Source organism: Centroberyx gerrardi, chromosome 6, assembly GCF_048128805.1.
Source record: "Centroberyx gerrardi isolate f3 chromosome 6, fCenGer3.hap1.cur.20231027, whole genome shotgun sequence".
In the NCBI taxonomy this organism is placed as follows: domain Eukaryota; kingdom Metazoa; phylum Chordata; class Actinopteri; order Beryciformes; family Berycidae; genus Centroberyx; species Centroberyx gerrardi.
In genome coordinates, this window is record NC_136002.1 from 18246366 (window position 1) to 18266690 (window position 20325).

At 40.4% G+C, this 20325-nt stretch overlaps 1 protein-coding gene across 2 annotated transcripts in view; it reads left to right on the plus strand.

Moving 5' to 3' along the window:
* Positions 1-11525: 11525 nt before the first annotated feature.
* kmt2a (lysine (K)-specific methyltransferase 2A) overlaps positions 11526-20325 on the plus strand; it is a 50799-nt gene continuing 41999 nt past the window's right edge. For both annotated transcript variants that reach the window (XM_078283963.1, XM_078283962.1), the window contains exon 1: positions 11526-11771. In XM_078283963.1, coding sequence (XP_078140089.1) covers positions 11526-11771 — 246 coding nt within the window. The remainder of the gene's footprint in view (positions 11772-20325) is intronic.

Consider the following 20325-nt stretch of genomic DNA (forward strand, 5'->3'; position numbering starts at 1 on the left):
TCAGAATGATATTTTACTCTTCATCTGGTCAGGTCAGCTGTGTCTCAGTTGTCTTTAGCACACCACAATCACAGTTTGAAAGATCTTTACTATTTCTATATTTTGTCCCAAAGTCACTTCCAAACAACTTGTGGCAGCGATGTTTTTATGTCCTGACACAATCTTAGCAACTGTGTGTGAAATTCCTGGCGTTACTAGAGGGCAAGAGTCATGCATGTGCCTCTTGTGGTGAACCAAGCCATGGGACATTATGACTTGGTGCACCTATCCTGCTTAAGGGGAATACTACTTTAATGACTCAACACATTCCTCTGGCCTGGGACAATATGATCAGTATCCATGAATAGGAACAGCTCATGACAAAAATATTACTATAAATTTAATTCATGATGTTAACCAGATGTACAACCTGGAGCAGCGCCATACACAGTGAATGGGAGATCGGTTTTGTGAGCCTATAAAAAGTTTGTTCAAGCTCTTACAGCCATGGGAGATTTGTGTTGCTACTACTTCTTAACCGGATTATAAACCCATATATCCATCGAGCGCTCTGTGTGCTCTCAGTGAACCTTTCCACTCTTTCTAATGCATTCTCAATGGTACTGTATGTGACATCCAGGGTGGGGAGTAGTTTTATTACATGTAATTAAAACTAGTAGTTCATAACTACGTTTTGCAGTAGCTTCAATTAAATTTATTAACTGAATTTGGTTGGTGTTTTTCATAGTTTGTTACTTTTTTTTGTCATTTTTCAGGCACAGTTGACTGCTGACTACCAACTACTTTGCCTAGAAAAGAAAATTGTGATTTCATCCTTTTATTTACTTTCTATTCTAAGCTAACAAAGCTGGCAGATCCAGTTGACTGTTCATATGGCGCTCATTGTGTGCCAGCATCTCAAACAGGATAATCCAGCGTCAAATATAGATATTTAAATAAATAAATTTAGATGTGGGGGAAAAAATAATTACATGGATACAGATAAATGATAAATCTTTTTTCTCTGTACTTTATTGATGTGTCTGTTTAGTCTATTTTATTCAATCATGGCACATATTTATTCATTTATCAATTTCCTATTTTCTGATTCTCCTATTTAGCATTTTCTTTCTATTTCATTGCTCCAACATTATAATGAGAAGGGCTTGGCTAAAATGCTAGGTGTGTTTGACCACAGGCTCTGACTTGTGATTGGCTGATCATCATGGTTGTCGGTAGGTTGTCGGTAGCCGACTGGAATGCAGTCGAAGTCGGGGGTTCGACTGCATTCCAGTCGGCCACCAGGGAGCTGTGAAGGTCGCTGCTCAAGGAAAAAGACACATTTTCACCAAGCTGCCAGAACTTCTAGGCAGCAGATGAACTCTGTAGAACTCTGTATGATTCAAAACACTGACAACTGAGGGCCGAGATCTTCTCCCTGGGCAGGTTTTACAGAATAATGTATCCATGTGATGTTGGCTATTGATTTCAATGTAGCCTATGAGTCTTTTGGGTCAACGTCAGTGTTGTAGTCGAGACCACCTAAGGTGAGACTGACTCAAGACCAAGACCGGAGTTTATTAAGTCTGAGTCAAGACCAAGACCAGAGTTTATCAAGTCCGATTCAAGACCAAGACTTTCAGGAGGGAGAGACCAAGTCAAGGCCGAGACCTGGGGCCAGTTGCATAAAGATAGACCTAGTTTTAGACTTAAATGTCAAACTTGTTATAGACTCTTATATTTAAACGAAAGAACTGGCGTGCTCAACTCACAGTCTTTAGAGTGTAATGGGTGCCAACCCAAAAATCACAAAAATAACAAATGAAGTCGTCAGCACTCACAGATAAGTGTATATCACTTCTTTAATGATGCACAGCAGCAAAAAAAACAACAAAAAAAAACAGACGTGTTTCAGCCCTAGGCTTTCCTCAGCGTTACTGAAACAATTGTGGGTGTGACCCCTATTAAACAGCAGCCAGGAACCTGCTGGTGATTACAACCAGCTGATACAAATCATCCAAACAGGCATCATAAAAAAAAGTACTGATAAGAAAAATAATAGAAATGAAGAAAATCTGAGACAGTTTAAGCCATCAGAGGAGATATATCACATTATGTGATTGCAACAACCAGATAGTGACCGATTGATTTACACACTAACAGTAAGAATAGCATGTGGGTCTACATCTGTAACCTCATCATGTGCAGAATCTCCATAACAAATAGCCTACAAATGCATGTACATAAATACGAACAACCATCCACAAGAAACAAATATTAGTCAGAAAAATATTAGTAAGAAAAATAGTAATCAGAAAAAATGTATAATAAAAGGAGGAAATATATCACATTCTGTGATTACCACAGCCAGATGAGTGACCGATAGATCTACTCAATATATCACACGTGTGATTGTAACAGCCAAATAAGTGACCAATACATTTACCAAATATCTCATATATTGTGATAGTAACAGTCAGATAAGAGACCGATAGATTTACACGCTAACAATAAAAATGCATGTATGTATATATGTAGACCAATCATGTGCAAAACCTTCATAGAAAATGCAAATACATATACATAAGAATTAAAGCTGCAAGCAGCGATGATCGGGCTGGTTGTAATCACCAGCAGGTTCCTGGCTGCTGTTTATAGGGGTCACACCCACAATTGTTTCAGTAACGCTGAAGAAAGCCTGAGACTCTTATATTTACCTGTTCCTGCTACTTCTTGATTGTTGTAGATCTCTAATGTTTCTGTCTCTAAAGACTCTCTCTCTTCTTCAGGCTCTTTCCAAAAACCAAGGATTTTCCATCTTGTATGAAACAGCTTCAGTACTTAAACTTCCCACTCTGACAGTTAGGCCGACTTGTTGCCATAGCAACACAATTCTTAACTCAAGATTAGCCAGGGGGGAGGGGCTAACTTTCCTACCTCAAAATAAGTCAGTCCTAATATTTAAGTAACAGACAGGCTTAATTAGCCTAGTCCAATCTGGGAATCTAAGACCTGTCCAAGGCTGAAACTAGTCTTAAACTAGCTTTAAGCAACTGGCCCCAGAACAATGAAAGTCCAATTCAAGACCCTGACTGTAATTGTGTTGATCTGCCATCACAGCGAGGGTTCAAAATTTATATTAGCTTCTCTGTGAATATTTCAAAACAAAAATCAGACATTATTAAAGTATTTCAGTAAAACAATTGGACATATGATAGAGATACTACATGACTGAAGGCGGTCACAGAATTAAGCAAAACTGTGTCAAACACTTTATTTCTGCTCAGTTTTTGAAATATAGATGATGATGTGAGCAAGGGTGATTATGATGACACTTCAGTGGTGTACTCAACTGGTATTGAAATAAATTTCCAAGTCTTCCAACTCAAAACCAAGGAGACATTCAGTCAATTCCGAGACGAGACCAAGACCCTTTAAATGTGGTCTTGAGACTGAGACTGATCTCGAGTATCATCACTCGGTGGTCGTTGTTGTGGGGAAGCAATCGTTTGACCTCTCAAGTGTAAAACCCGTCCTCTGCACTGTGCTGCACCAGGCACATCCACGAAAAGACAAATCCACCTGGACTGTTTTGTGATCTACACTCGATTGCTCTAGTCTGTCCACCCAAAGCTGTTTGATTGACAGACTTCATTAACATATTACAGCAAAAAATACTAAACAGGAAATCTGAATCTGAAAATAGGAAAATAAAGGAATATATATATATGCCAAAATTCAATAAAATAGCCTAAAACATAAAATAAACTGATAAATATTCCAATGCAAAGGATGTAAATAAGAAAATCTTATAAGTGGTGAAATAAAATAAGCAATATATAATATATATAATAAACAATAAATGGATTACAGCTGTCATTTGTGAGCAAAATAATGAATAAAAGCAGATGAAACACAATGATGTAAGTTCAGAGAAAAAATATATAATTTATTTGTATCCATTTCATTTTCTCTACATGACTTGATGCTGGATAATCCTGTTTGACATGCTGGCACACAATGGACACCACAGTTCAGACCTGAAATGGACTGATTGATTGAGTTGATTCTTTTTTTATTTCCTCCTTAAATGTGAAGTCAGGTGTTACAAAGACCCTTTTGTTCATTTCTTTTAAGTTTACATACAAAATAAAATTTATATTCCTTGCTCTTTTCTCTGTGAAGAACCCAAATTTAGTTGTTTGGTTTGGGTTTAGGTCCAGACTGTAGCTTCTGGCAGACAGGTGTCAGTGACAGTGAAAATGTAGGAGTGATTACAAGAAAGTTAACATTCCTTCCACTTCCGACAGACCCAGAGAGGGATATTTGGTTTGTGTTTACCTCCAGACTCTACTCTGGCAGGGTGTGGTCATCATTCCTTGCACTTTATTTTGGCTGAAATAAAGAAAAATAAATTAACACCCTAATCAGTGATATTTTTGCTGTCATATATTAGATGACATTGAAGATGTAGATAGAATAATTTTCTACAAAGTAGTCTGAACTACTTTTTGAAGTAACTTCAGCTAACATCTATTTCTCTTGAGGGTAGCTTTGCTGTAGTTCAACTTCCAATGTGAACTATATGTAGTAATTTATAAAACTATACTTTCAAAGAAGCTTCCTTAACTCTAGTGACACCATAGGCAAGTTGCAGCACACCATTTCTCTCATGTTTGTCCTGTCTGGTAAATGTTCAACAGTAGGTTAAACAAGAAAAACAATTACTTGAAATTTGGTGGTATTTACTTCTGTAAACAAACTAAATTAGATTCTACATTAGATTTTGTCTGCATGTTGGACCTGGGCTAATACTAGGCAAAGATATTTCTAATTTAATTAAAATTAAACGCTTTGGAGCAGAGCATGCCATTAGAAACCATCAATCTCAATGGAGGACATCTCTTTAAATGATTATGCTATACTTTTGAATTCATGCACATCAAAGGGATTTTAAGGGGGAAATTGTTTGTATAAAGTACAGAATAACAAATTAGAGACCCGCCTTGCATTCAGTCAACCTCTATGATGTAACATTTTGACCAGTCTATGTGCAAAAACCCCAGGGGGATGAATACATTTTTTAGCGACTGCACTTGAAGAATTCATTTAATTCAATCTTTCTTCTGCTTGCCGAGAACCGGACAAAGGGTAGCCAAGCTGAATAGAGTTACTGATTCACTGTAGTTCATGTAATGAAGATCAGATCAATACATCTGCAGTGAGTAGAAATAGAGGGTGCATTAGGTTAGGAACAAAATGTTGGATATGACCTATAAGCAGCAGGGCAGCCGTTTCCTAGTTGTTTGAGAATTTTCCAAAGGACCCCATATCGACAGACCCAACATAGGGTCCTGACCCCAAGTATAACGATCACATTTGGGTTACAAATAATACAGGCCTTCCCCAAGTAAGATAGTCAAGAATTACCCTAAAATCTGTAGCTAGCAATTGAGTATTTCCAGACACTGAGGTGTTAACTACCTGTTAGCTGCTTTTTTTTTGTTAGCTGCTTACTACTACTCCTCTCCCTACTACTTACTAGGACCGTAACTGCCAAAATCAAAAATAAATAAATAAATGATTCAATAAATAAATTAATATGCCATTAAATGCACCAAAAATAATATTAAAAATAAATGTAGGCATTAATTAATTGATAAAATGTGACATAAATTGATATTTCTGTTTTAATTTGCTTCTGTATTTATTTACCTTTGTATTAATTCCCCTATTTATTTACTTTCCCATTTAATTTTCCATTTTATTTATTAATTTATTCATTTTTACATTTATTTATTTATGTATTTATTTCTGTATTATTTTCCCTTTGCATTTAAATTCCCCTATTTATTTACTTTCCCATTTAATTTTCCATTTTATTCATTAATTTATTCATTTTTAAATTATTTTTTTTATTTCTGTATTTATTTCTGTATTATTTTCCCCCTATTTATTTCCCCAAACTTATTTATTTCATGAAGCATTTCTGCTTCATTATGCAAATGAGGGGGCTGTCATTCAAAGTGTGTCATGGGGTCAACTTTTTGCCTATTGGTTGATCGACATCAGAGTGCCTAGATCGACTATACATGCCTTGCTCCCACACCGGTGGCCAGGCTAGGAAGGAGAAGTGTTTGGTTTGAAAAGGAGCGGTCTGTTCTGAGTGGGCGGGGATGCCAGGATAATGAGGCGCTGCTCTGATTGGCCACCTGATCGGCTGGATGAGGGGGGAGGGTGCAGATGCGGAAAAACTCCAAAACCAACATGGCAGCTCCTTGTAGAAGAAAACTCCGTGACACAACCTGGACACAACATGTAAAACCGTACATTTTTGAGGCGGAATCTGTCAACCGAACAAGAGGAGGCAGCTGCCAAAGTTTTACAGACACGGTTACAGCAGGATGTCTCTGACTGGTAGGTTGAAATTTCAGTGCGTTGTTCATATTTTCTCACCGTGCGTGCGTATGTGGTTGCCGCGGCTATGTGGTCTTTCTGGATAGCCATAGCGGACAAATTTGTATCCCATAAAAACGATATAACGTTACCTGCTGGAGTGTCTCACACGGTAATTGTACTGTATGATTTGCTTGATTCATTTTTAGTCTGAAGTTCACCAGTGCCGGTGGTTTGAGGTTGTCTAGTAAGCTCGTCAACACAGTAGGTGTCGGTAGCTTTTCGCTGGCTACTTGGATAGCTGCTGTACGTTAATGTTATTCCATGAAGTGTCTTACAATTGCCGTTGTACTGGCTAGCGATAGGAAACAAATCCACACCAGACATTATGTAGTTATTACATTCAAATACATCAAATTGATGTGTGATGTGTGCAAAAGAAGAACTCATCTTCAGGGGATACAAATATAGTCACAACACCGGCAAACATATGGTTATGTCCCATGCTGTCTACCATTTGGACATATGACTGTCGTAATTTATGCCAGTGTTATTCAGCTATAACGCTAGCTCAACAGTTTTAGAACTATAGCTGAAATATTCAAAAATTGCATCTCATGGAGGCCTGCTGGTCATTCCCCCTGTACATAACATCTTACCTATCTTACTTTTAGAGTTGACACTTTTATTGTTTGTCCTGTACATTAGTTTGTACAGTACTCACATCTACTCTAAATTGTCTGTGCTAAATAATAAACGAAGCTTGCAAAATTCAATAAGAGTTACCCTTTCTCATTCCCTAGGTTACCAGAAGAATGAATCAGCTTCAGGGTCCACCTACATGCATGGTGGATCATCCTGGTCTGGAGCCTGTATGTTTGAATGTGTTCTCACTACAGAATGCAATGAACATTTATAAAGCAGACTATGGGCCCTTACAGCTTAGAGGTATAGAGCAGTAAGTTTCTTATATGCATTCTGTGCATGAATTGATTTGCCAAATAATATGGCCAATATGTGACTTTGGATAATACTGTACATCACAATAAATTTGAGTAAAATAACTGTGTTGTTATACTTTATTACACATCCATGTAGAAAAAACTTTAGCACACCTAAAAGTCTTTTAGTTACAGGGGCATAGGACAAAGGACAAAAGTTACTGAATAAGTAATATAATCCCACACAGTCTACACTTGCATGGTGCTTTATTACATTTCAGTCATTGAAATGTAATAAAGCACCATATAAGTGTAGACACCCATGTGATTTAAATGTGAAACCAATAAGTAACCACAACACTGACTGTTCATACAGAATAAAATTATTTTATTTTAGAAAAGGAATAAAAAAGGCACATGTAGAAACATAACACTGCTTATGCAGGACCATAATGGGGTGCTGTTATGTTTCAAAATCTACATCTGTGAGTTTACACAGGGGAGTGTTCCACTGCAGCAGTTATTGCAGTGTAGTAAAGTAGTGCAGTATCAACCACCAAAATGATTTATAATTTGATGTTTTTAGTTATCTGTTATGTATTCGTGGAAAACACCCAACTACAACCTGACCTCATGCCAGATAACCAAAACAACAAAAGAAGAGACTAAGTATTCAAATGAAATATATTGACAGTATGTGTACCCTCTTCTCAGTGTCTAGCCTACAGATCCTTTGTCAGCTAGTGCTGGGGCTTTCTAGGTCACAGGGTCAGAGTAGTGACACCAGTGTGTGCGGTGCTGTGCATATGCTGTGAGCTCCCTGATGCTGCCAGCTACGTCGGGTTCAGACTGCCTCTTGATTGAACCGAGACACGTAGCTGCAATGACGGCCTGTCAGACTGGGCGCACGGGTCTTCTGGGATGGGGATCTTCAAAACCTGGCTCACATAAGGTGCAGGGTCCTGGAAGACGTGATCAAAGATGAGGTCCATCAACTCATCGATGTAATCTGTGGAGTAACAGAAACACAGAAGTCATCAGTTGTTCCATTACAAAAGAATATACATTGGTAAGTAGTAAAATGTGCAATTCTGATTCATAAATTATTTTATACTATAGTTTATACTTTGTTATAACATTTGTATATTTATTTAATGACTGTCTGAGATGTGCTGGCCTCATAGCAGGGAATAGCAATGTTTAATGCAACCAATTATCTCAAATATCTTTTAGGATATTGCATCATGAGTAATACCTACGCCTTACAATATACTGCAATCCAGTAACATTACCACAAACTACAGCCTCAATAATTACTATGTAGTTGATTCTAAACACAGTCTCAAGAAAAATAGGACATTACAACCTCGAGAAAGGTAGCATTTATTCTAGTCTCGTTGTTCAAGTTTTCTAGTTATTTTTTGCCACAACCCCAGCTGATTACAAGACTAGAGTTGCCAGACTAGGTACAAAGACAGAACATGAAATGTTACATCTCATCAGCCAGTAACTCCCTTCCATTCATTTGGCGTTAGAAGTGAAATGTTCGCGGTGACCAGAGTCCCCGATAAACAAAGTACTGTTCGAGTTTTGCCACGTTACAGGTGCGGCTGTGTAAGGAGATGTGTCCGCAAAGTGAGCCAGAGGAGCTAACCTTAGCTAACGCTAACGCTAGATTAGCATGCCACTAACGGCACTAGCCCCTAACCTCGATCATAGTAGGTTTGTCCTTTCGGGACCTGGTTAACTAGACGATTGCTAACTGTTGTCATTGTGGCCAACAGCCTTCCTCGTATTCACAGGCCTGCATCAAACTCTGTCTCATCGGGACTGGAGCTAAATCACTAACGCTACCCGATGCTAATCGGACTGAAATTCCATAAACTACCATATCCATTTCTCATTCTCATGCTACGTTAGCGGACACATCTCTCCAGACAAGGCAACTGATTTAGCAACAAAGCACCATAGAGTGTATTAAAAAATAAACATCATTGTATAAAGCAAGGAATCTCTGTCTGTCTGTGTGTCCTTCGCATATCTCGAGAACCGTTGGTCCGATCTACTTCACACTTGGCGGGTGTATTGCTGGGGACCCAAGGACGTACAGTGTCGGATTGGACTCGCGACACGTTCAATATTAATAAACTTTGAATAAACAAGCAAACAGCACTGTGCAGCAGCAGGGCTCAAAGCAAGCGACTGGAAGCGCAGTGTCGAGTGTGAAGTTGTTTGGATGAGCGGTTCTCGAGAAAGCTGCAAGCAGCAATACCGGAGGCCAAGCAATCGGCCTGTTCCGAACAGGCATGTTTTGAATGGGCACTGCACTAGTATCGTTAAACACAAAAGTTGGTAAAATATCCAGTGCACTACCAAACTATGACAGACAGAAGTACATTTTAAACAATCCCTGATAGCTGCAGATACATTTTCAACAATCATAACAATATAGCTACATTGGCTTACGTTTTGACGGCACACAGATTTCAGTGTAACACCACTTGCTATAATTTTAAATTCTTACAAATACATAAAATCCTGTAACTTACCGCAACAGCAACCCACCCCGAGACCTCACATGCACACTCACCTTATGCCATACTCTGCCATCCGACGGTGAATTGTTCTTTCACCAACCCCAAAAAGCCTTGCAATGTCACCGATAGACAAACCTGCAAGCAAAAAACTTTCCAGGGCTTCCGCAGGCAGCATATGAGGAGGGCGCCCAACTGTCCCAGCATTATTTGTGTGGTATACAGACATGTTCAGGCGATGAGCCACTTCCTCCAAATTATTGAAAACAAAAGGGTCAACCTCTGTGTCTGTGTATGCCGCTAATTGAAACACACTGTCAGTCAGAGCGTCCACATGAAAAAGTAAATAGTCCTGACTGACAGTATTATTTGCAGCTAGATTAGCTAAGCGCCTCAGTTCTCTAGCGATCTCCTGATTGGAGGTAGCCATTTCTGTAGTGAGTGAGCCTGGCCACAGGTGTGGGAGCAAGGCATGTATAGTCAATCTATAGGCACTCTGACGTCGATCAACCAATAGGCAAAAAGTTGACCCCATGACACACTTTGAATGACAGCCCCCTCAATTGCATAATGAAGCAGAAATGCATAAAGAAATGTAAATGTAAAAAGAAAATACAGAAATAAATAAGTTTGGGGAAATAAATAGGGGGAAAATGCAAAGGGAAAATAACACAGAAATAAATAAATACATTTAAAAATAAATAAATAAAATGGAAAATTAAATGTGAAAGTAAATAAATAGGGGAATTTATATGCAAAGGGAAAATAATACATAAATAAATACATAGATAAATAAATGTAAAAATGAATAAATTAATAAATAAAATGGAAAATTAAATGGGAAAGTAAATAAATTGGGGAATTAATACAAAGGTAAATAAATACAGAAGCAAATTAAAACAGAAATATCAATTTATGTCACATTTTATCAATTAATTAATGCCTTCATTTATTTTTAATATTATTTTTGGTGCATTTAATGGCATATTAATTTATTTATTGAGTCATTTATTTCTTTCTTTCTTTATTTTTGATTTTGGCAGTTACGGTCCTTACACCACATGTCTTGTTGTGACAGTGGCATGGAGCTGAAAATCTTTGGGACTCAAAATATGAACTGGCATGGTGTTGTAAATGTAAACAGCAAGTGCTGAAAATTGTGGATAAGGATGTTCCCTCCAGCAAACTGAAAGTGACTTTCTCGTCAGTGATATTTTTCTTAAGATAATCTATCTCCATAAAAAAATATGCCTTATGATACAGTTGACTATTATGTTGCCTTGGTTTCCCGTATTTGATTTATCTTTATTTCCTTGACAGCAGTTGTGGCGGCTGCAGTAGAGCATAAAATATGCCTCCCACTTTCTTGGTCAAAGAAACCGCACACAGGCTCAGCAAGCTAACGGTCTTGTCCTTGTGATCCTTGATTCAACTGCGAGGCTCTTTTCCCGGGCAAAGCCCCTGAACCTGTTTTGGATTTAGCCATACAGAGCCTGAATAGGGGCACTGAGGAAATGCATTGTCGGGGTTTCTTCAATTCGGCCCCGCAACATGGATAATGATGCATCAGCCAGTGAGAGTAGAGCGCTCTGGTGGAGGTTGTTTATGTGGAGTGCTGGTTTAGGGTTCCGCCCACTGAGTTCTCTGATCGCAGGGCAGACAGGCAGAGTGTAAAATGGCGCACAGCTGTCGGTGGCGGTTCCCCGCTCGGCCCGGAGGGAGCAGCAACTCCGGTACCGGGAGGAGAGCGGGCCGAATCAGGGTCACTGCCTCTCTCCGGAGTGTCCCGGGGACCCACCCTAACGTGGCTGGTCTCGGACCCGGGTTTGATGCTGCACTACAGGTCTCTTCTGTTATCGGCAGCAACCTGCAGAAATTTCGGGATGTTTTGGGGGAATCGAGTGACTCGAGCAGCGGGGAGGTAAGCACAGCACAGGACAGGACCAGTCTGATGGTAACACGGGAGCATCGGATAGACAACAGCGGACAAGGTGTACTCGGAGACCCATTTCTTAGGTTGAAATGAGGAGCTAACAGTTACAGTCTTTGCCAAATGTTGACCATCTTTTCCTGTTCTTAAGTGTGGCTGCTGAGCAAACTTGTCATTGCCAGGATGCTCAGTAACTTTCAGTTGGCTGTCTGGCCTTTATCGTCATAGTGTAGCTGGAAACAAGACAAATGCCAAATTGCTCTCCGATTTATGTGATCTCAACAGTTTTGTTGGAAAGAAAGTTTTCTATATATCAGTGGAGTGTGAGCTTAGGCTATATCCACACACACTTTATACGGATTGTTGCTAGCGTCAGTCTGCTAGCCAGACCACCTTATAAGCAGTGTAAGATAGACTAATCTGTTTTTCTAGTTAATTAAACCATACCACATAGTTAACATATAGCACATAGCCTATCTATGTGACTACACTGTTCTGGGTTGCACAATTCTAGTTGCAACTAACTGGCTTACTTGACATTAGCTTGACTGAAGCCTTTAAAGCTGGGCATATGTTGCCTACAAGTTGAGCCTTTCGTGTACACATAACATGTACAGTCTTGTATTAAAATCAATTACCCACAGCGAGATATTTAGTCAAATTTATGTTAAAGACGTGTCCTCAAAATGCAATAGCTCGGGACCTTCCAGATAGCGTGTGATGTGTTTGAAAACAAAACATGTCAACTTGAAGGGACAAGAAACCAGAATTGTGGTTTGTAGCTAACTTAGCCTCTAACTGTCTACCTCGTCTCCCAGAGGAGCTCGTCAGAAATCACTTGTTTCCAAATTCCCATAGGGTAACGTTTGTTTGCTGGCTAAATAGCTTATTATTTATTTCAGGAGCTCTAGGGCAGTCTGCTTGCAGTGAGGTGTCAACCTTCGGACGGGGCTTAGCTAACCTAGCTAGTTGGCTAGCTAGCAAGCTAGCTGTCTACATCTCACAGCTAAAACTAGACCTTTATTTCCCTGTGTACTCGCTGGTAAAGTTACAGGTTTGTTCGGGAGGTTGTCGTGTTTACTGCTGGCCGCTATATTGCTAAGCAGTGGGTTAAGCATTGTAGCTAAAGTTAGTGGAGCTCGCACATAACTAAATCATTTCCAATGCTATTATAGTGTTTAGCTAGAGCAGCTACCATGCTACGCACTACGCCACGCTAGCCATTGGGGCTATTGCTGATGCATAGGAAAATGGGAGGTGGACATGTTTTTCCCCCTCTCCACACAGTGCGTAGCTAGTACCAAAATAATATCGGGTTTATAGCTAATGCTAGGTGATGACGTCTGATACAGAGCCACATTCTTGAAATCAGTCTATTGAATGTTAAGCTGCTAACAAGGATATCGGAAGGGTTTGGTATCTTAATTTTCTTCATTTGATCAATGGAATAGACTGGCTACTGACAGTGCGCTTGCAGGCAGGCTACAATAACAACGAGCCCCTTCTTGACGGACCTTGTGATGTGGGGGTGTGTTCGCTTTAGCGAACTACCATCTTCCTTTTTCATGATGAGCAGCACGCGACGCGTTCATTGCAGTGGGAGTAGACTGGGGATATTTACCACTGCTTCATTGCTCTAGTCTGATCATACGAGATTGTTCACTTAGTTGAAGCACAGTAGTATTTACATACATACCAGCAGGACTTTTTACTATGAAATATCATTCTGAACTTGAACACATTTGGACATAATATATTAGATATTGGCGTTAACTGTGTGAACCACCAGAGCAGTCAGACCTTACAGAATATGGGAAACATCTCCTATAACATCTTTTTCCACAGTTTTATCTTTGGTTTATATTCATGGCTTTTGCTGTTCTGGAGAAACATGAATTTCATTTTAACTACATCAAATATAGAACAGACTTTGTGGGCCAACAGCTTTTAGGTAAAGCAGCTGGAAGCCCCTATCACCAAAGACTCACAATGAGTGAAAATATAGTAGTATCTGGGATGTGGAGAGACAGACAGGATCATTAAATCCCTGTGGAACTTGAAGCCTATGGAAGTTGCGGACACAGCATGGTGATTTCATTGAGAGGCGATGTAGTGCCTGCCTGGCCAGACCGGGGCAGGATTGTTCAGGCTCACTGCAGCCTGCTGAGCCCACAGGGCAACCCTGAACAGAACAGAGCGCCAGCCGGACACTTGGCCACCCCTCCTTCTTCCATCCAGGCAGAAAGACCCAAATCCACTTCAGACACACACGGCCCCGTCTGAGAGGCAGAGCAACTTTTCTTCTGACAGCTGCCACTTTGGAATGGATTACTAAGCCTATTGGTGTGGCTCAAAAGGGTGCTTGTCGGCTGTTGCTGTCCAAATGGAGGCATTTGTTAGCTTTTGTGTGTGTGTGTTGGAGATTCATTTTCTTGATCCAGCCAAATTGTCGTTCCTTGTTTTGGTGCTGAGTGCAGTCAGTGTTGACTTTTTGTGAATGTGCCCCCCCCTCCCCCCCATCCCCACTGTTCATCTAATCAGACTTTGAGTCGTTTTCCCTTTTTATTCTTGGTCAATTATACCTTGCCTTCTGCTGCGTTCATTCCACTCACAGATTATGACCAATGTTTAATCATTCATACAAAAGTGCAGCTGAATAGATTTATCAAACCAAACGTCTCTTTGCCCCACTGGTTTGAGAGAAATGGTGTGTTTGAGCGGAAGGGGCTTCAGTCCAGCAGGTGTTTGGCCTATTTAAATGGCAGACCCCCCCCTACCCGCTTACCCATCCCCGAGACAGCGTGTGGATTGGAGCAGGAAGCTTTGTGTCTGCTTTTATTCTAGCTCTCACAAAGTGCAGGCGGCTGAAAGAGCACAGGCAGGGATATCAAAGGGTGCAGGGCGACCCCTCCTCCCCACGGGACAACGCTGGGAGGAGAATTAGTCACAGACCCTCCCATCCATGGCTTTATTCTGCTACAGCAGGCGGGCAAAGGGCTTTCACCTCTGCTTTAGGAGTTGCCTGGCTGAGAGAAAGGCGGCAATTGTGTCGTCTTTCTTTCTCTTTCTGTGTGTGTGTGTGTGTGTGTGTGTGTGTGTGGAGGGGGTAGGGGGGTGTCCCTCAGACTTTATGTCCCTTATTGCACTTAGGAGTAGGCGTGTCTTCTTTGTCTTTATTTTGATTAGAGCTCCAATTCACACTGCCTGCTTGGGTGGGTGGGTGTGTGTGTCTGTGTGTGCCTGCCAGTCTGTGTGTGTGTTTGTGTGTGCATGTGAGAGAGAGTGTGTGTGCGCGTGCGTGCCAACCAGTCTGCTTGCCTGTGTTCATGACTATCTCAGTCTTCTTGGGTGCGAGGTGTAGGAAGAAGAGGCATCTTGTCCTGGGAAGTGTTTGTTTGGTGTGTACGCCACAGAGCAAATGTGAAGCAGTTGCACTTTGTCTTGGGGCACTTGAAAAAACAAATGTCTACCTTTTGCTCGGGACTGATGGGGGAGTCACAAAGCAGTGTCACAACATGATTTACACTGGTGGGGGGGGGGGAGAGTCATTTGCTGCTGAGTAAGGTTGTAATTACTGAATAATAAGATAGAAACCTTAACTTAAATCAGCTGTAGTATTTTGTGGTTTGTCATTGACGGGACTGATTCTTGGAATTACTCTTTAGAAGCGATGTGTCATCAGAAGGGCATATAGGAGTATGAGCTCATCACCAATTGAAATTCCAGGAAGGGATGAGGCATAGTGTCTGTACAGTAAATCCAAGAGGAAAGCTTCCTAGTATCTGTCAAGAAAGTGTTTGTTCAGACCAGGGAGGAGTGGCTGCTTAAGAGGTGCTTGCTTTCTGGTGTGTGTGACTTGACTGGGACCTATCCTGAAAACTCATCTCTTAGAGAAATATTTGATGTCCCTCTCGACCCTCTGAATCTCATCCCCATCTTCCATACTTTCCCCCTCTGCTTGCTCTGATGTGCTCCTGTCTTGAAGTGGGGGGAAATCTTTTCTACTGTACCTCTATCTTCCGCTTATTTCCTTCATTCCACTTCGCTGTCATATGTGGTCATCTCGGGGTCGGAGGAATATTTTGTTACTCTTATTATTATCAGGTACTATTATAGGACACTGTGGCTCGAACCCTTGCAATCATTATTAGTGCTGAAATGATTAGTTGATTTAATCGATTAGTCAATCCACAGAAAATTTATGGAATATAATTTTGATGATTGGTTTTAGTCATTTATTAAGTAAAAATACCAAACATTTGCTGGTTACAGCCGATCGTCTATGAGCCATATCTGCCGATACCGATCGGCCATACCGATAGTTTTTTTGTTTTGTTATAGCAGCTGGTATAGCAGTATTATAGGTCTAACAGTTTCCATTTTACATACATTTCATCCATCAAATTGAGTCCTGGTTAAAAAGTATCCACATTTTCTTTTTTTCTACCTCAATATTTACTTGATCATTATGTAAACAAAACCATGTGCGTTCTAGGTAGCGCAACATGATTTAGTGAGGTAACCGAAGCACACGACTCAGACTGTTGCCACTTGCCTGTGTTGTTGAGTCGAGTTAAATAAATGGAGACACCCTCCGAAGATATATATCCGTTTCAGTCTTTGTTTTTGTATAAGTGAATGTTCTTAAGAGAGAGAGAAATAAGACTTTTCAGTTGCCTCTCCGCTGTTAGGGTCTCGACCGTCGTCCAGTTCAGCACCGCGGACAGCGGTGCAGAGTGCACACCATTATGTAAACAAACGCACATGGCATGCGATGAATTGATGCATTAAATAAGCAGAGAATTAAATGAGGGGAAGCAGCGGGCGTGACGGACTGTGACGTTACTGGTTGTCCATGCTTTTTTTTTTTCACTCTCCGCGGTCAGCTTAAGGAACTCGCCATGCTCCGCTGGGTGATGCGACTTAAGGTGCCGTCTTAAATTTGTTGTGTTGAAATTTTTCACCTTGCTTCCCCCACAAGGTATTTTGTCCTGGCATACATTACAGATGGCCTGTGTTGCATCTGTCTCACACACTTTGTAAAAGTTCCACACCGCCGACATGTTTTGAGGTGAGTTAGCATGTGACAATGACACCAACTCCGCTGAGAAATGGCTCGTGTTTTGCTTCATCAATCGGTTTTTGCAATCGGCGACTATAAAGCATTATCGGAATTCTCCGATCTCATATTTATACTGAATATCGGCCGATTCCGATTGCTGGCCGATTGATCGCAGCATCCCTATTTCATATCATTATAAAATGAATACTTTGTGATTCTCTTGGCTGCTAGTCAGACTAAATAAGCAATTTTTTTAAAAAAAATTTAAGATTGTTTTTTGGTCTTTAGTTTGGTTTTTAGTTTATAGTGAACAAAATGTGACAAAATGTCCCAGGCCAGATTCGAACCCAGGACGCCATAGTTACATGGAATGTGCCTGAGACCACTTTCCTGTCTCTTTCTACTTTGACCAGTCTATTAAAGGCTAAAATTCCCCCCAAAAAGTGTGAAAGTGTTGATCGTGCTTTGTTTACCATTTTCTTCTTTCGTGCGAAATGTCATTACTTTTTTAAGTGTTTTCAAACTCTTAATTCTAAGAGCACTGCGAAGCTGCATTTCTTTGACATTCTTCTCCCTCAGGATAAACATGATATAAACATCTTGACTACATCATTTGAAAAGTTGTTAGTTGACTTACTGTACAATAGAGCTGAACAATTAATTGAAAAAAAAATCGAAATCACAATATGAACTATTGCAATTTCCAGAGGCTCCAGTTAATTGTTTAAGAGAGGGCTGTCCAAAATGGACTAATAAACAAGGTATTTTAGAGCTGCGGGTAATCTTTGGTCCATTAATCAAATATAATATTTGTAAAAACCTTTCATCATACTCAAACTCAGTAAATCCTGCACATCTATTTTTTTTAACTAAATCACTTTTCTCTAAACGATTTTAAAGTTCTAAAAGATTTATGACAAGAAAAACTTGTGATGATACTAATTGCATTTTAGATCGCAATTGCGATATTCTGTCAAATAATTGCAATTTGATTTTATGTCAGTATTTTTCAGCGCTACTGTACAGTATCATCTCAAAATACTTTGAGTATACATGCAGCTTATTTCTGGAGGATTCAAAGAATAAGTCAGAACTGATTTAGTTGTCTGTAATGGTAATTACAGGCAACATTGAGACTCTCTAGACATGCAGGGTGCATTGTTAAGAATTTTTTCCACTTGCCTGGTCGGGCCAGTAGGTCAGAGTTGTTTTCATTCGCCCAGCAGGCAAAAATGAAAATAACCAGGTTTTTAATAAATTTAAGTAATTTATTACTATAAAATGTTCCGAATATAGGCTACAACTATGAAATTACAGAAACAACTGACAGAAATTGATAATGGCATCCAATCTGAATGGTCAGAAGAAGCACAACAGAGAAGATAGTGGGCCAATGGCAGAGCAGAGAGGCAAAGATAACAGGCTTATCACTGGGTGAGAAATGGTAATACCAGATACTTTTGGCCCTGTGACTGACCAAACAACTGTCCCAAGTAAGTTGGAGATGCGCGCGTGTTTGTGCACCACCTGAAATTTAAACAACCTGGATGGCGCCGCAGCACCTCCATCCAGGATTGGCTGAAAAAAGAGGAACTGGAGCAACCGGCTAATTCCAGTGGTTTTTGTTGGAGTTTTCAGGCATGTGGCCATCATAAGAAGATCCCTTACTGCCTCCAGGCCGCCAGGCAGTCCTTATTGTCGAACCCTGCATATGGATTCTCTGGATGTTTGAGATTAATTAAGCCCTCTTCAAGTTTATCAACTATCCCAGGGGTTCTGAGTTAACGATCAGTTGCGCGACTTGATGTGGCAGAGTAGGTTTCGGTGGTGGCGGAGAGCTGCGTTTGTGTGTGTGTAGGGGTGTCACGATTCTCCAAATCCACGATTCGATTTGACTTTCGATTTTCAGGTCATGATTCGATTCGATTTTCGATTTAAACATTTTTTTTTTTCAGCACTGACGGCTATGCCATTGTTAGACTATCGAGTCTTGATTTGTAAAGATCAACAGATCATTGGTTTTATGCCCTGACAACTGTCATTTACATTTTCAAATTCTTCTTTAAAAAGATGGTATCAAGTGTGATATAACTGCCATATTTTTTTTGAATGTACCACACTAAGGCCATATGGTAAAATTTTTTCAAAGCTTTTCCATTTTAAAAAAACACAACTTTCCCTTTAATTTGGTACCAAATACATGGCAAGGCGATTCAGGGCGTCTCCTTACTTCAGTGTCAACATTCACAGTATGACAACAAAACAGATCCTTCCTATCTTGGCTAATGATAAGCTTTCAAAATACATACAAAACCTCCAGCGCTTCAACCCACACAGTAATAAGATCAGACAATAATAGTTGCCAAACAAATATGGAAAAAGTCGCCAAACTTATATGGATAAAAGTCGCTGCAACCCGGCCAGTCCTCCTACCGACTCTTCGGCGTACTGCCTCCCGGAAAACAGCGTCCGTCTCCGGCGGTGAGAGCAGGTACGTCCCGCTGTTTAGTGAAGGTCATCTTGTGTCTTGTTTTATCGAGCAAGAACAAGCGATTTCGATCAAAAGACTTCAACTCACAATGTCTTCGTAACTTTCCACTACATACGGCGGGTCGGGTTCTGTCTCACAGCACAATCTGACAGCTTCCAGAAGGTTTTAAAAGCGTGCCGCTTAGCCGGCGAAGCCATTTTTAGATCTAACGTTACCGGTGGAGGACGACTAAACCCGGGGAAAATCAAACGTCTCAGTGTCACCAGATATACAGTATTTCCCGGTTCCGGTTCATCGATGACAACTTGAAGTATATATAAAACAAAGCTGATAACTTCATTTTCAGTTTTTGGTACATTTTAAACGATTTAAAAATGACGGGTGCTCTTGGGCGCTATAGTGAAATATAGAACGGGCGCTCTCAAGCAGCTACGCTGTGTCGTCATTGAAATGTTTTTTTTTATTTCTTTTTTTTTTCAGATGCGTGCAAGTAGGCAGGGGTGGAGAAAAAAAAATACTGGGAGAATCGCAAACCTGCTTGTGATTTCGAAGGTCGAAATCGAACGCTCATTTCGATCGATTTTCGATTTAGAATCGAAATCGTGACACCCCTATGTGTGTGTGCAGCCACTGGTGTGATTGCTCTCTCTTATTCTCTGCCTACTGTTTCAAATGAGTACTGCTGACAGTTGGTGAGAAAGTCTACTTGAAGTCTGTAGCCCATCATCTATAATCTGTTTGATTTCTTCTTCAGGCGATCTAGATGAAACAAAGTAACAGTCCCATTAACTTTCTCACCTCGCCCACGCACTGTCAAATTGACACAGCACTGAGCACTTCAAACCAAATACACATCCGTTTAAAGTTTGCGAGGGACAGGCCCTTGTGCCATCAGAAAAAAATGTAGCTTCCACAATGAATCAGATTGGTCTCCTCTTAAGCTCAGCCTTTTGTTTTTTTCTTTTTTCAGGGCCACGTAATTCATGCACTGA